This window comes from Capra hircus, chromosome 6 (assembly GCF_001704415.2).
Source record: "Capra hircus breed San Clemente chromosome 6, ASM170441v1, whole genome shotgun sequence".
Classification (NCBI taxonomy): Eukaryota; Metazoa; Chordata; class Mammalia; order Artiodactyla; family Bovidae; genus Capra; species Capra hircus.
In genome coordinates this window covers 40500094-40514395 of record NC_030813.1, presented here as the reverse complement: position 1 = coordinate 40514395, position 14302 = coordinate 40500094, and the positions used below count along the sequence as shown (strand labels likewise).

General features: G+C 35.5%; 1 protein-coding gene across 2 annotated transcripts in view; it reads right to left on the bottom strand.

Annotated features, from left to right (window-relative positions):
* SLIT2 (slit guidance ligand 2) overlaps nt 1-14302 on the bottom strand; it is a 402031-nt gene that overhangs the window by 135716 nt on the left and 252013 nt on the right. For both annotated transcript variants that reach the window (XM_018049329.1, XM_018049330.1), the window contains exon 6: nt 5601-5672. In XM_018049329.1, the coding sequence (XP_017904818.1) occupies nt 5601-5672 (72 nt within the window). The remainder of the gene's footprint in view (nt 1-5600; nt 5673-14302) is intronic.

Here is a 14302-nt window from a genome sequence, read left to right as displayed (position 1 = left end):
AGTAGAAAAGACGAGATATGCTGTAGCAATATAGTAAAAGCTTAACATATTCTAGCAGTTTTTATTTCTTTCTTTATTTATATGGCTGCTCTGGGATGAGGCATGCAGGATCCTTAGTTGTGGCATGCAAATTCTTGGTTGCTCATGTGCCATCTAGCTCCCCCACTAGGGATGGAATCTAGGACCCTTGTGTTGGGAGCATGGAGCCTTAGCCGCTGGGCCTCAGGGGAGTCCCTCAGCAGTTTTTAGTTGTAGTCACACATCCTGTTCTTTGTTTAGTGCTGTGTGGTAGTGATCATGGTTTCTTGAAGCTAGAGTCTTGAACAGGGATAGTCAAGGGAGATACAGAGAAAATAAATTCAGTCTTTGTTTGGTTCTAAATTGTCCTACTTTCCCTCTAACACAAGCATTGTCAGTTGTATTATTACTACTATCTCGACTACAACTATTACTCATTCATTCATCAAACATTTCCTGAATGGCTCTTATTTTTATGGCAATATGAAATTTCTGAAAATAAATCAGGCATAAAATCCTGTCTTAAAATAGCATACAGTTAATTGTGGAAACCAATTATACAAATTACAAAAACTTAGAGTTAATAAGATTTAGAAGACAGAGTTCTTTTTTCTCAGTCTTACTGTGACAAGACAGTGAGAAAGATCATTATCCCAGCAATGGGTGAAAAATGTGGAGATGGCAAATGATTCCAGTACAAAGAAGATACAGTTGGGTGATGATTACATAGGACAAGTTGCTGAAGGAGGCAGGAAAGATGGTTCTTTGGTACAGTTGGATGCTGTTTGATACTCGAGAAGTGTTTGAATTAGACATTGCACATTTACTTGTCTACAGAGGCCAGACAGGAAACATACATGAGAGAAGTAGGCTGCTTGTAAAGAAATAAAATAGGGAAGAGAGATGGCGACAGACAGCTGGGGACGGTGAGGAGCTTGGGGATGGTGATATTCTTTGTTGTAGCAGCTAATATTCAGCTCTGATGAACTATTGCTCTGCTGTGATGGAAAGCTGCCAAACAATCTGATCTGCTCAAAAGAAGCTAGAAATGGAAGCTCTTAGACCATGCTTTCTAATTTTTAAATACTGGCAACTCAAATGTTTCAGAGACTCCATGGGCTATGGGGCCAGTTCTGCTTGGGCTAAGCAAGACACACTGAAGTCACTTTAGACTAGCTGGTGGCTATGGTTATCAATGGTGGGATACAGGGTATTCAGGAGTCAAGGAATTAACTTAAATTTCTCCGTAAAGCAGGATGCGATAGCTACAGATCTAGAACACGCATGGACTCTTTTTACCATCCAGTTTTCGAATGTATTGAATGATGTAAGAACTAATCTGACTGATCTGAAACAAGTCACATAGAAAAAAAAATAACGCTGAATGAAGGACCTATAAAGCGCTGAATTGGTTGACTTACGTTATCTAAAAGCTTCTAGTATTTCCCGATACTCAAGTGAAATGAGATTTTTCTCAAACACCATTAAAACATATCTCGATGTCTGAAATAAAAGGTTTCACTTCTCAAAGGGATTTGCTTTAAATGACCCCTTTTCCTATCCTCAAAATTTATGCTGACTTTATATGGTTTAAATCTTCAGAGTACACAGCATACTGACTGTTGGATAATGTGACTTTGGGGATAACTTTAAAAAAAAATAATTCACACTCAGCAGATATGCATTAATTTTGAACTACAGCTTCTTATGCTGTGCTGTGCATAGCTGCTCAGTCGTATCCCACCATTTGCAGCCCTATGGACTGTAGCTCACCAGGCTCCTCTGTCCATGGTGACTCTCTAGGCCAAGAACACTGGAGTGGGTTACCATGCCCTCCTTCAGGGAAACTTGCAAACTCAGGGATCTAACCCAGGTCTCCTGCATTGCAGGTGGATTCTTTACTGTCTGAGCCACCAGGGAAGCCGGTAAAGAAGGGAAGCCGTTAGTTTCTTATAATTCCACACAAAAGAGTTTACATTGCACGCTGAAGCCCATGGCTATCAATTTGAAGACTTCTCAGAATGTCAATTCATTTAATTCAACTAAAGAAATTATCTTAGTATTTTTATTTAGTGTTGATGCTGGCAAGGGCTTCCCAGATGGCACAAGTGGTAAAGAACCCGCCTGCCAATGCAGAAGACTTAAGAGGGAAGGGTTTGATCCCTGGGTTGGGAAGATCGCCTGGAGGAGGGCACAGCAACCCACTCCAGTATTCTTGCCTGGAGAATCCCATGGACAGAGAAGTCTGGTGGGCTACAGTCCATAAGGGTTATACAGAGTCAGACACGACTGAAGCGACTTAGCATGTAGCATACATGATGCTGGCAAAGCAATACTGATGTTAGTATCTGGTAACTGAACAATATGTGGAACCAATGAAATTATTTTGAAATTAACAATAAGTGTTGATTAGGTATAATAACATGCAGGTGTTATATAAATTCCTATTATGAAATAATGCCAATTTATATACTGCTTTACTTGTGAACACTTTTTCCTATATGAAAATCTATTTCTATGTTTAACCTCAAGATTTTGTCTTTGTAATGAGAATATATTCGTGTACAAAAGATATCTTGGTGGGTAAATAGAAATGTTAGTCTTGGTAATAATTTAGGCCCTCTCAGACTTCAATCTTGATTTATTTCTTCTTATTCCCAAGTGCTAAGCATAGGATTTGGCAGAGTCTGATATTGGATGGATATGAACCACTATGTTTCAATTAAATTAAATTATGTCTATTCTATAGAAAAGAAAAATAAACCATATAAAACTGGCAAGTCAAGGGATATATGTCATTTCTGAATCTAGTGTCCAAGGAAAAGAAAATACTGATCTACAATTAGTTTCCAGTGTTACTTTTGACACAGTATCTTATTAGGAAAATAAACTCTAAATCCTATCAATGAGAATTTCCATAAAAAGTCAGTTCATTAAGAACATGCAAGTGATCAACTGTCTCCCTGCTTTCATCTACCTTGGCTTTTCCTTCTTGAACTTTATTCACTCTCTCCCTTAATATATATTTTAATGAAATGAATTTTCATCAGTGGCTCCCTATGTTTATACCCATCTTCCCCTGTTTGGCCTCAGTATATTCATACATTTGCAAATGAATCACAAATTAACATTTTTAAAGATCTAAAATATTAGAAATCTGAAATTTAGGGTGATGCGCAAATTAATGCTCTTTCATTATTTCCACGTAATAAAAAGATATCTCTTAAAGAGTCATGGATGATAGAAACAATCAAAATGGGTAACCTACTTTCTGAACTCTGTATTTAAAACTGTAGCTTTATATTTAAAAGGCCCCAGACCAACTGTTTATAATGGGTGAACTTTTGATTTACTTGTCAAGAGATTAGGAGATTTAGGGCTTAACATATTTAGTCTTTCCACTGCTCTATCCAAGTCAGCCTTAAATTCTTCATTAATTTTTACTCTAAAGGTTGGGTCAATCACAAGCATTAAAAAAATTAATATATGTTAACAGAATGTCTGCTTGACTTTATAAAACTTTAACACAAAACATTAAAAGTCTTTGATAAAAATTTACATTTCCTTGTTTCGTGCTGATTTGAATTATTTCCTTTAACAAACTCTTACCATTAGCTAGCTTTTTGAGATCTACATATTAAAGTACTCAAAAGAGTTCCCAACATTTTGAATTTTTATTTTGACTCCATGAACCATGAGATATTTATCATTCTTTGGTATGTTTCATGACAGTAGGTCTTACAAAAGTCATCTTTTAGATATTTTTGTAAACCCAACAAAATAAATGAGGTGACTGTGTTTTCTTGAATTTACTGCTTCTCAAAACAATGATATTAGTGAGTTATTGTATTTGTGGGTAAAGTGTTTCCAGTGCTGACCACAGTGCTTGGCACATAGCAGCTACTTCCTCTCTCTCTCTCAAATATATGTAGAGCACTCAACATATCCTCAATATATTACATATATATTAGTTATTCTATATCTAATAAGTAAGTTCTTTTGCTTAATAAGGAAATATTTTATGATATTCAATTCATTCAAAACATTCAGCAAATTTTTCATAAAGTGTTTGGTACCATTAGTAACAAATTCTTTCATTTGATCTGTGCTATTCAACTAAATAGTACATGTGGTAGTCTCTTCACATATGGGTTTAGTGACATTGACTATAGTTCTGATGTCAGAGCACGATCAAGAAATCATAGCTGTACTGCAGTTATTTTGACTTTGAAATAGCACTAGTGAACTTCCTATATTAAAAATGGCTCTGGAACACAATTTTAAAAGTGAACTTATAACTACAGTTTGTATAATAAGCACTTTAAATTTCTTTTTCCTTTAGAATAAGGTAGATTCTTATTAACATCTCTCACATGGTTAGAGAATAGTGTATATCCTCAGAACATTTTATTTCAATCAACTCATTCTTATATAATTCTTTAAAAATAATAACTGTATGTGATGCAGCTAGAAATTAGTTTCATTTATTCACAATTAACACCAAAACCATATAGAAAAATTGTTAAAATAAGCCATCCTAGTTGAAACAATCAACTTTATTCAGAATTACACTCTGTTCTTCAAACTCAATTTATAAAGCAATGGGATCTTTTTTTGGAAGAATTTCATAATTTCTGATAACGTTTAATACATGAACTAAAAATTCAAAACCTCTTCACATTTAATTTAGATTCAAATTTATGAATAAATTGAGTCGGGAGAATTATATCTTAGAACTATATTTTATTAGAGGGAAAAATTAGTAAGTATACTTAAAAAGTTAGAAAGGTGAATCTTTGGGGAAATTTTTCAGAAGTGTATAGGCGGCTTATGCAGCTTTAGGAACTAGTTTTCGTTAAAATTATTTTTCATTATAATTAATAATGTCATTAAAATTATTTTTACAGTGTCAAATATCTGTAGAGATTACTCAGTTGCCTCTAATCAATTTTTCAGCAATGTCTATCCAGCAGGAAAGGACAGAAAATGCCAATTATAATTCAAATCTGTGTGTGGTACTTTATGAAGTTAGTAGACTTTAAAATGGACCTAATAGGCGGCTTATTAAATTTAGAAAGTACATTTTAAAATAACCTTACAAAGATGGTAAGCTACCTAGTTAAAATAATATTTTAAAATGAGAAATGTCTTTCCATCGCACAGCAACTAAAATATACCAACATATCAGCTCTTCAGGTTTTGTTTTTGTTTTTTTTTTTTTGTAATTTTTCCGGTATAACCGATGCTATCTATATATATAGCAATTCTGGGAATTCTTACAAATCCCGTGTATGAGACTGTTTTACCACAAGGAGAAACACTTAAAAGACAATACATGTGAACATGTGAGTGTCTTTTCAAAATTAAACAATTCTACCTAAGCATACAGATATGATATATAAGATTTTGCACCCATGCATTTCCACTCTTCTCTTCATTTGCTCTGAGTTATTTAAGGGCTCTCTTTCTCTTTCAGAAACCATTCTGACACAAGATTTCAAGCTAACAGATAAGCATCCACGTTAGCACTCCCTAAACACAAAGCTCTGGTTAAAAGAGTAAGAGAAATAAGCGATACTTACAGCACTTCCAGGTCCCGGAGAGCCCTGAATGCCCCATCTTCAATACAGCTGATCTGGTTGTAATCCAGTTGCCTGTTAAACAGATTAGAAGAATATGTAAAAAGACTGGACACTAGCAGGGTTAGGTGAAAGGAAGTCTCCTGAAGGGTCTCTCAAGCCCTAGCCGCAACAACCAAAATGCTCTCACAAATCTACTCATCTGCAGAAGAATGTCACAAGCCATTCTGGCCTCGGTGCCGCCACTGAAATCTCTTTTTGTTCTGAACTGTCTGTGCAAATAGCAGCCCTCGGAAAGCGCCAGTAAATAATAACTGCACCTTATATTAAATGCCATAGGAATGCAATTTCATTACATCAAGAAAAGCTATCCATTAAGAGCTTTCAGCGTCATCTTGCTGAAACAATTTCATTAAGGTAAAGGACTGTAAATCACTTAATGTCACATGCACCCCTCAGTGACCTAACAGAATCCATTTATCAGAGAAGCCCAGCTGCATGTTAATTTCACTATCCTTGGCAAGAAAGAGCAAGACTACTTTTAGGTTTTCTTCTTTTAAAAGCAGCTTTTCTTCAAGAACTTCAAATCAAGAAAGAGAAACGACACCCCATCTATCTCCTTGCTATTCCCAACTAGGCATATACTTTACAAAGCGACCAGTTGTTTCATATTAAGCTTCACTGTTTCCATAATTTGCACTATCATTAATGGTGAATCCACGGCACTGTAAATATTACAGATTTTTCAGTTAAAGAGCTTCTCAAATTATACCACTCTCCAGAAACCAACTTTTTAGAAAACTAAAAAACAAAAATTATTTTCTCAAAGACACTGATTTCAGCCCCAAACACGAAGAAACACATACTGCAGCAAGAATAAAATTCTACATATATCTACAGTCAAACATTTAAAGCTGTATTAATTCATTCCAAATAACACAAAACTCAAGTAACTCTTCTCCAGCAGTTATTACTCACTTTTTAATATTTAAAAATTGAAAATAAAGCATGTTTCAAACTTAAGTTTGCTTTCTCCTACCGTTTGTTTGGGGAATTAAAATTTCCTTGTTCATACTAGGGAATTTACTTAGTTGAAACAGACAACTAAGTACTAAATCCCACTGCTTTCTCCTTTTTTCTTAAACAAATAATCAGCTTTTATCTAAAATCTAGTAGCCTGATGCTTAGTGGTACTATTGTTCTTATAAATAAAAAGTATTTTAATGTTTCACTTGAGATAAAAACCAAATGGTTGATGATATAGGTGAGTTTTCAGCCTTGCATGCATTGGGAAGGGAGGTATATAAACAGGGTAGGCCTATGACCCTTTGTATTATTTCAAGTGCAAGATTCACCAAAAAGGCCTAATTCACATTTGAGGTTTGTTCTTAAGGGAACTGTTTGAAATAGCTGTTTTTCTCACAATGCGATTGAATAAAGGGGCAATGATTTAATTCAGTGACTTTCAGAGGGGCCTCTTCAAATTCCCTACTTTAAAAATTATGTACATAGAGAATGTCTCATGAAATATACATCTCATTTTTAAGAAGGTCTCTGGGGGACATAATCATACAGGAGGCTACCTTGATGCCATGCAAATTGTGCGATCTAAGATGTGCAATATAAAAAAGGTGAGCCCTGGAGAAGATACAATTTTATTGCCTGTATAAACTAAGGCTTTCCCCAAATAACAGCTACCACTCATGCAACTGTAACAGCCAAAGACATCTCTGCTTATTAGGAAGTATGTGGATGTATAATTTTATTTTCTAAGAAGACTTTTAAAGACTCATGATGTAATATGGTTGCTGCGCTTCCAAGAAAACACTTAGATTCTGGAGCACTTTTGATTTTTACAGATTAAATTCATTTAACAATTAAGTTAATAGCCTTTTTTTTATTTTAAAGTGCTAAATATATATCTGCACTACTATTCTCTAACCTCTTGAACAATTTATCAAAGCCATTTAAATTAGTACAATGGCATGAAGTGTTACCCTTGACACACTACAAAAGAGAAATTGTTTCCAGACAAATTGGCAAAATCTTTTAATGCTATCAAATTTGCCTAATGCAGTCTCCAGGTTAATCTGTAAAAGGGTGAGCTGTATGTTTGCCCATACCTTATTATCCTTAGCTGTCAATGTATAAATCAGTGCTGACACAGCTTCTTTTAAATCATGCATACTATACACAAAAGGAAGCCCTAGCTTGCCAGAAAGCACTCAAGCAAATCTTGTCCTACAAGTACTGAAAGGCAGATTACTTTCTATATACCACCAGAAGTTGAGACGCTGGTGGAAACTTTGCTAATTTTATCCCTCTTTAACATTGCTCATGATTATATGCTTCTTCTGATTCTTAACAGACGTCTAAGCCCTTATTGGCCCTAAAACAGTAAGGATATTCGGTTCTCATGCGACCAAATTCTTCCCTAACAGTTTCCTGGATGCTGTCATGTCTCAGGTCAAATATCTTCTGGGAAGGAAGGTATTTTATGAAAACGCTACTCATTTGAAGGGATAATGAAAATCAAAGCAGACAATTTTTTCATCAATGGATAGATTTTTTTAATATTCAAAGTTACATTTATGGAAAGTACTGTACTCACATGATTGCTCATGAGAAAAATCTCTGCACAAACCTCTTTATCTGCATATCATTCAAGATAAACAGTGTCAAAGCGATACAAAAGTGTAATTTATTTCAGAGTTTCTGGACTATTTTCCTGCACCTTGTTTCTCTGACGCTGTTCATTTCCTTCACCACCTTTTAAACCCTGGGCACTTTCTGCTTTTCTAGGAAAGGATGCGGTCAGCCATGAGTTTAGTGGCACATTTAGATGTGATTACACACAACGCCATGGAATTGTTCGGAATTAAGTAATTAGTAAGAGGAAAACTTTTTCGCTTTTCCAAGAAGTAACGTTACAGCTATTTATCCAGACATACGGTAAATTTGTTGATCTATGGATGATAAAAGAGTACTGGGTGCCTCTAACAGCTCGAGGGTCCTTTTCTAACATAGCCTGCTTTCCAGGGAAAAGCGAGCTAGCACTTTTCTCATTTTCCTGGGAGGAAGAATGGTATGGACAGGACCAGGTGCTTTCCTTTAGACTTCTACCCTGCAAAGTCTCATCCAGGCTGTTGAGTCTTCTCCTCCTTATTTTCCACCTCCAACCCTCCTCTCTGCTTCTGTTCAAATTCCAAATCCCCCCTCCCTCTGATCCATCACTCTCCTAGTTTGTATGTGTGTGGTTTGAAGCAGTGGCTTTCTCTTTAATTTCATGAAAATGATGTTGTTAAAAACATACTGTTTTTCAGTCACGAAGTCATGTCCGACTCTTCGCGACCCTGTGGACTGCAGCATGCCAGTCCTCCTTGTCCCTCACCATCTCCTGGAGTTTTCAGATTTCTCTCAGCATTAACACTCTAGGATTCTATTTTTAATGGTAACTATTCGTCTTCTGATGCTCTAGAATAACTCTAGACTGCTTATTTAATTCAACAATGCAGCACACGTTTATCAAGTGTGATCACTCCGTGCTTCTCTCACATAAAATTTCCAGAGCTGATCTGCTTTTTTTCAAGACTAAAACAGTCTAATTTCGGATTTTGATTAATTTTTGGTATGAAAGATAATATAAAATGTTGCTAGACATAAATTTTAACAAAGAAGTATATTAAATGACAAAAAGTTTGTACATTTGCTTACTTGGCATCTTAAAACATAACTGGAGACACTGTATTCTGTGGCTTATTTTCCTAAGATTTCCTGTTTTCATTGTTAACAATCTATATACCAGACTGTTTGAATTACACATACAAAACACATCTTCCTGCATTAACTTTAGTTGGTTTGGTTCTTATCCATAGAAAATTCATATTGCAGTGCAGTGTCCAAGTAATAAGATCTTATTACAAATTGATTTTCTTTTTGTAAGAATTAGAACACCATAAAACATACTTACCTCTGGAACAATAGTGAAGATAAAAAATTTTTAATAATTTCGAAGCCAAGCAGAGTCTGTACATACTGTCAACAAAATTGTTATGACTAGGTTCCAATTTTGCCAGGGTTTTTTAGGTATGAGAAAGTTTCATTCATATTCAACTCACTACTGCAAGGTGACAAACTCCAAGAATTTAGTTGACTTAAAACACATCAAAGTGATTAGAATCAGTATAAGAGAATAACAACATTTCGCTAACCTGATAAAACATAAATGTAATGGGAGAAAAAGAAAAAATGCTGGTAAGGATATGCGCAGAATCTGTTCTATTTCTTTCCTTGTATGTATAAAGTTCAGGTAAATATGAGTGTCTAAATATACAAATCTTATGCCAATAATGATTGTGTAACAAGTAGTCTAAGATTTAAGTCATAATATACAGAGGGCATGAGAAAAATTTAAATTAATCCATCCTAGAGAGAAATTTCTGCAACTGTATCATTTACCTCGGCATGAAAGCACAACTGTGTTAGCCTGGGCATTAGTGAAGAAAATAACCAAGGAAAGGACTTTCTGAAGAATCTTAAATTACTTATGTTATTTGAGAATTTAACTCTTTTGCAATGTTTCAAGTAACACTTTGTTTTTCTCACAAGAAGAAAGAATCTCAGCTTTTATTGGAATAAGCCATAGTATACAGTTATATACATTTGTTAATTAATTAGGAGGAAGTTCAAGGTAGCTCTAAGAGAGATGATAATAGACACTGGAGGAAAGACAGTTAAACTGACCTTCCGGTTCTGGTAAGTCTAAATAAACTAATCAGGGCGGTAGAAATTGAAACTGACAGTATTAATAATTGCTAGCATTTATTGAATGCACAGTAAATAGCAGGGTCTTTAGACATACCCATCGTATTATTCCTCACAATTACTTGAGAAGGTAGGTATTATCGTTATTTTGATTTTACAGATAAGAAAAGAAGGCCCACAGAAGTTAAACAAGTTATGCAAAACAAGTAGCAAATGTTTAGTGAAACCTTGATTCAACTTTAAATCTATGTATTGTTGAAGCCCTCATTAGACACAGGTGGCTAGGAAGAGAGATTCAGGAGCTATTCGTTCTGCAAACAGAGGTTTAGGCTGAATTTCTAAAGGCAAATTTTCAAGGAAGAAGTCAGAAGAAGAATATTACAGAATTTCAGAGAAGGAAGAGATTGCCCTAGGCGAAAATAATAGTGTGAGGGAGAAGAAAAAATCCCCTAATCCCTAAAAAATGGGTAGAATCCAGTAAGACAGAAATAAAAGTGGGTATTCCCTATGAAGGAGACTGGTTCAAAGAATAGTTGTGAGCAGAGGCTCTATAATGTTCAGAGTAAATGTCTGCAAGACAGAGATCGTTCTGATTTGAGCAAAGAACTTGTGCACAGATTCAGTGGGAGAGGGGGCTGTGAGCCTGCACAGTTCTCTGAATTTTGGGATCAGGAGGAATATCTAAAGAGACTAGAAGCAATGCCAGTGGGTAAAACTCACTGTTCTCTCAGAGAATAGCCTGTATTCCTATAGACCCTGTAGAACTATTGTAGACAATATTCCACTAAATTCCCAAGGCTTTACCATGATGCCTATAGCAAAGCGTTTTGCTTTTGTTTTGGTAAGCAGAATGATTTTCAACCAGGAAGTGATGGGATGAAAAACAATGCTTTATGTAAACAAAATTTGGCTGGAACATTGAAATTCCCTAATGATAATATAAACTGGAGATCAAAACTCAATTAGCAGGTTATTATAATTGTTCAGAGGGAGAAAAGTATGGCTGGCTGTCCAGGGTTGGGGAAGCAAAAACAGAAAGATCTGTTCTGTCTCTAGAACAACAAGCAACCACTGAAAGATCAAGACAATGGCTATTTTATACATATGTGAATCAGATTCCCAACTCTTCAATCAAAATTTCTTGTGTTTTTTGTTTTGCTTTGGAAAATGATTATGAAGGTATGCTGTATAGATTCATCTTTACATGAGAGAATGCTATCAATAAAAAGAGTGCTAAGGCACCTGGAGACTGAGCAAAATGCAAAGTTGGAGAGGTTACTGGTAACAAACTTGCCCATAGTTACTGGAGATTATCGCAATTCAGTGTACTTTTTTACAGGGAGTACAAAGCAGGCAATTTACAGGACCACGGACAGTTCCCATGGTCCTGACTATGGCATCTGCTGAGTTCCTGATACACTTTACATTTTAGAAACCAGATAACTGCGAGTTACAGGTTATCCCTTATGACCACAGGCAGCAATCTAGATGTTAGTGAAAGTCACTCAGTTGTGTCCAATTCTCTTCAATCCTGTGGACTACACAGTCCACGGAATTCTCCAGGCCAGAATACTGGAATGGGTAGCCTTTTCTTCTCCAGAGATTTTCCCAACTCAGGGATGGAACCCAGGTCTCCCGTATTGCAGGCGAATTCTTTACCAGCTGAGCTACGAAGGGAAGACTTAAAATAGATGTTAAGAGGGGCTCTAGTTCTCATATCATAAAAATCAACTTCATTTGCTATCTATATAAATGAAGAATCATCTCCACAGATACATTAGGAAGGTTCTATGCCTAAGAATCATGTGTGGTATTTATTCTAACACTAAGGATAGCAGGCCCCTTGAGTGAGAAACCAGTCTCCCCTTCAAAGTCTCTCCAGTCTCAGGCTCACTGAAAACACTCTAGGAAGGAGCTGAGAGCAAAAAAAAATCACAATTTTAATTTTATACAAATGGATATTCTTTTTATAATAATTATGTAATAAATATGTAATTAAGTATGATGAGAAATATAGTAAACTAAACATGAAAAGTAGCTGATTATGGTCAACATTCTGTAAACATGATTTAACTTACAGGTCAAAGATAAGGTAAGTCTTGCATTTGAATGGTAAAATATGTAATACACTCTTTGATTGTTAGGGCTTCCCTGATGGCTCAGACAGTAAACACTTGCAATGCAGGAGACCTGGGTTCTATTCCTGGGCCAGGAAGGAATAGAAGGGAATGGCGACCCACTCCAGTATTTTTTCCCGGGAAATCCCATGGACAGAGGAGCCTGGTGGGCTCCAGTCCATGGGGGCTGCAAAGAGTTGGGCACGACAAAGCGACTAACACTTTCACTTTCTGATTGTTATATATAGATTCTCTATTATGTGGACAGCCCTTGTTCTTTTATTATCATGAAGTATGAGGCTCCCCTGGTGGCTCAGTGGTAAAGAATCAGCCTGCCAATGGAAGAGATGCAAGCTTGATCTCTGGATGGGGAAGATCCCTTGGAGAAGGAAATGGCAACCCACTCCAGTATTCTTGCCTACGAAATCCCGAGGACATTGGAGCCTGGCACGCTACTGTCCATTGGTTGCAAAAGAGTCGGACAGGACTTACCGACTAAACAACAACATGAAGATGACAGAGGAAAGGAGAAGAGTAGATTGATATTTAAAAATTGGCAAGGGTGGAAAAAAACCAAAATATATGTCTTCCTGTGATTTGCTATACAACTGTGAATTTTCCTCCTATGGGTTTTAAATGACCATCCATCAATAAAATAAACTGAAGATGATAAGAGTTTTAGAAAAAAATTTCTAAATAATATAACAGCGTGTAACAACATATAGATTAACCTTCTTTTTCCTATTTGCCAAATCTTATCACTAATAATCAGTGCATCCCAAATAGTTTTGTTTCTTAAAATTACTATAGTCATGCATTCTTGTTTCCCAAATGACACCATGACTTACTCAAAGAGAACCAAGTTAAATCATCTTTTAACTTAAATGCTTGTCTTTAAATCAATATATAGTAAAAAAATATAAATATTTTCCCCTCACCTATTTTAACCTATGGATAGTTTTAATAGAAAGAGGGAGTACAGGTGATAACAGATGAAAATTTACTAGAATTTGTATAATGCAAGCAGATAGAAAATGAATGCATTCATTTACAAATAGTAAAGTTTGGAATATAGAGTACATTTTGAAGATATACTGCAACATGAAAGAAGAATAAAAAACAGATATGATGTATTTTAAAGAGACTATCTAAAATAATGCTTGTTGGAATTTAATTATTTTAAGTATCCAGGTCCTGCAATGCAGGAGGCCCAGGTTTGATCCCTGGGTTGGGAACATCTCCTGGAGAAGGGAATTCCAGTATTCTTGACTAGAGAATTCCATGCACAGAGGAGCCTGGTGTACTACAGTCCATGCATGGGGTCACAAAGAGTCAGACACGACTGAATGGCTAACACTTTCACTTTTGCAATCTCAATAACTATTGTCAACAATTTGAATTTTAAGTTTTAAATTGGTGTTTTTTGTTTAAATCCTGGGATAACACGAGTAGGAATTATTTTACATAAAAACAAGAGACTCTTGGAAAATTTTTGAACTCATAAAATGCATACTTAGAGAAAAAGCTTGCAAGTCTTAGCAATAAATCAAAATTTAATTTGAATATTCTCCTAAGTCATTCAATTGAAAGAAAAAGCCTCAAACATACTTGTAAACAAAACAGTACCACAATGTAACATGTCTTTATTCAGAAACGATCAGGAGATAGCCAAGACTTTATTAGTCAGTGTTACATATATTAAATATATATACAAATTTATCAAGGAAAATAATATAAACAGTGATTATCACTTCAGTAAGGCATCATTTGGTAATGATACTATCAGTACTTTCATTCACACTTGATTGGAGAGTTCAAAAACAC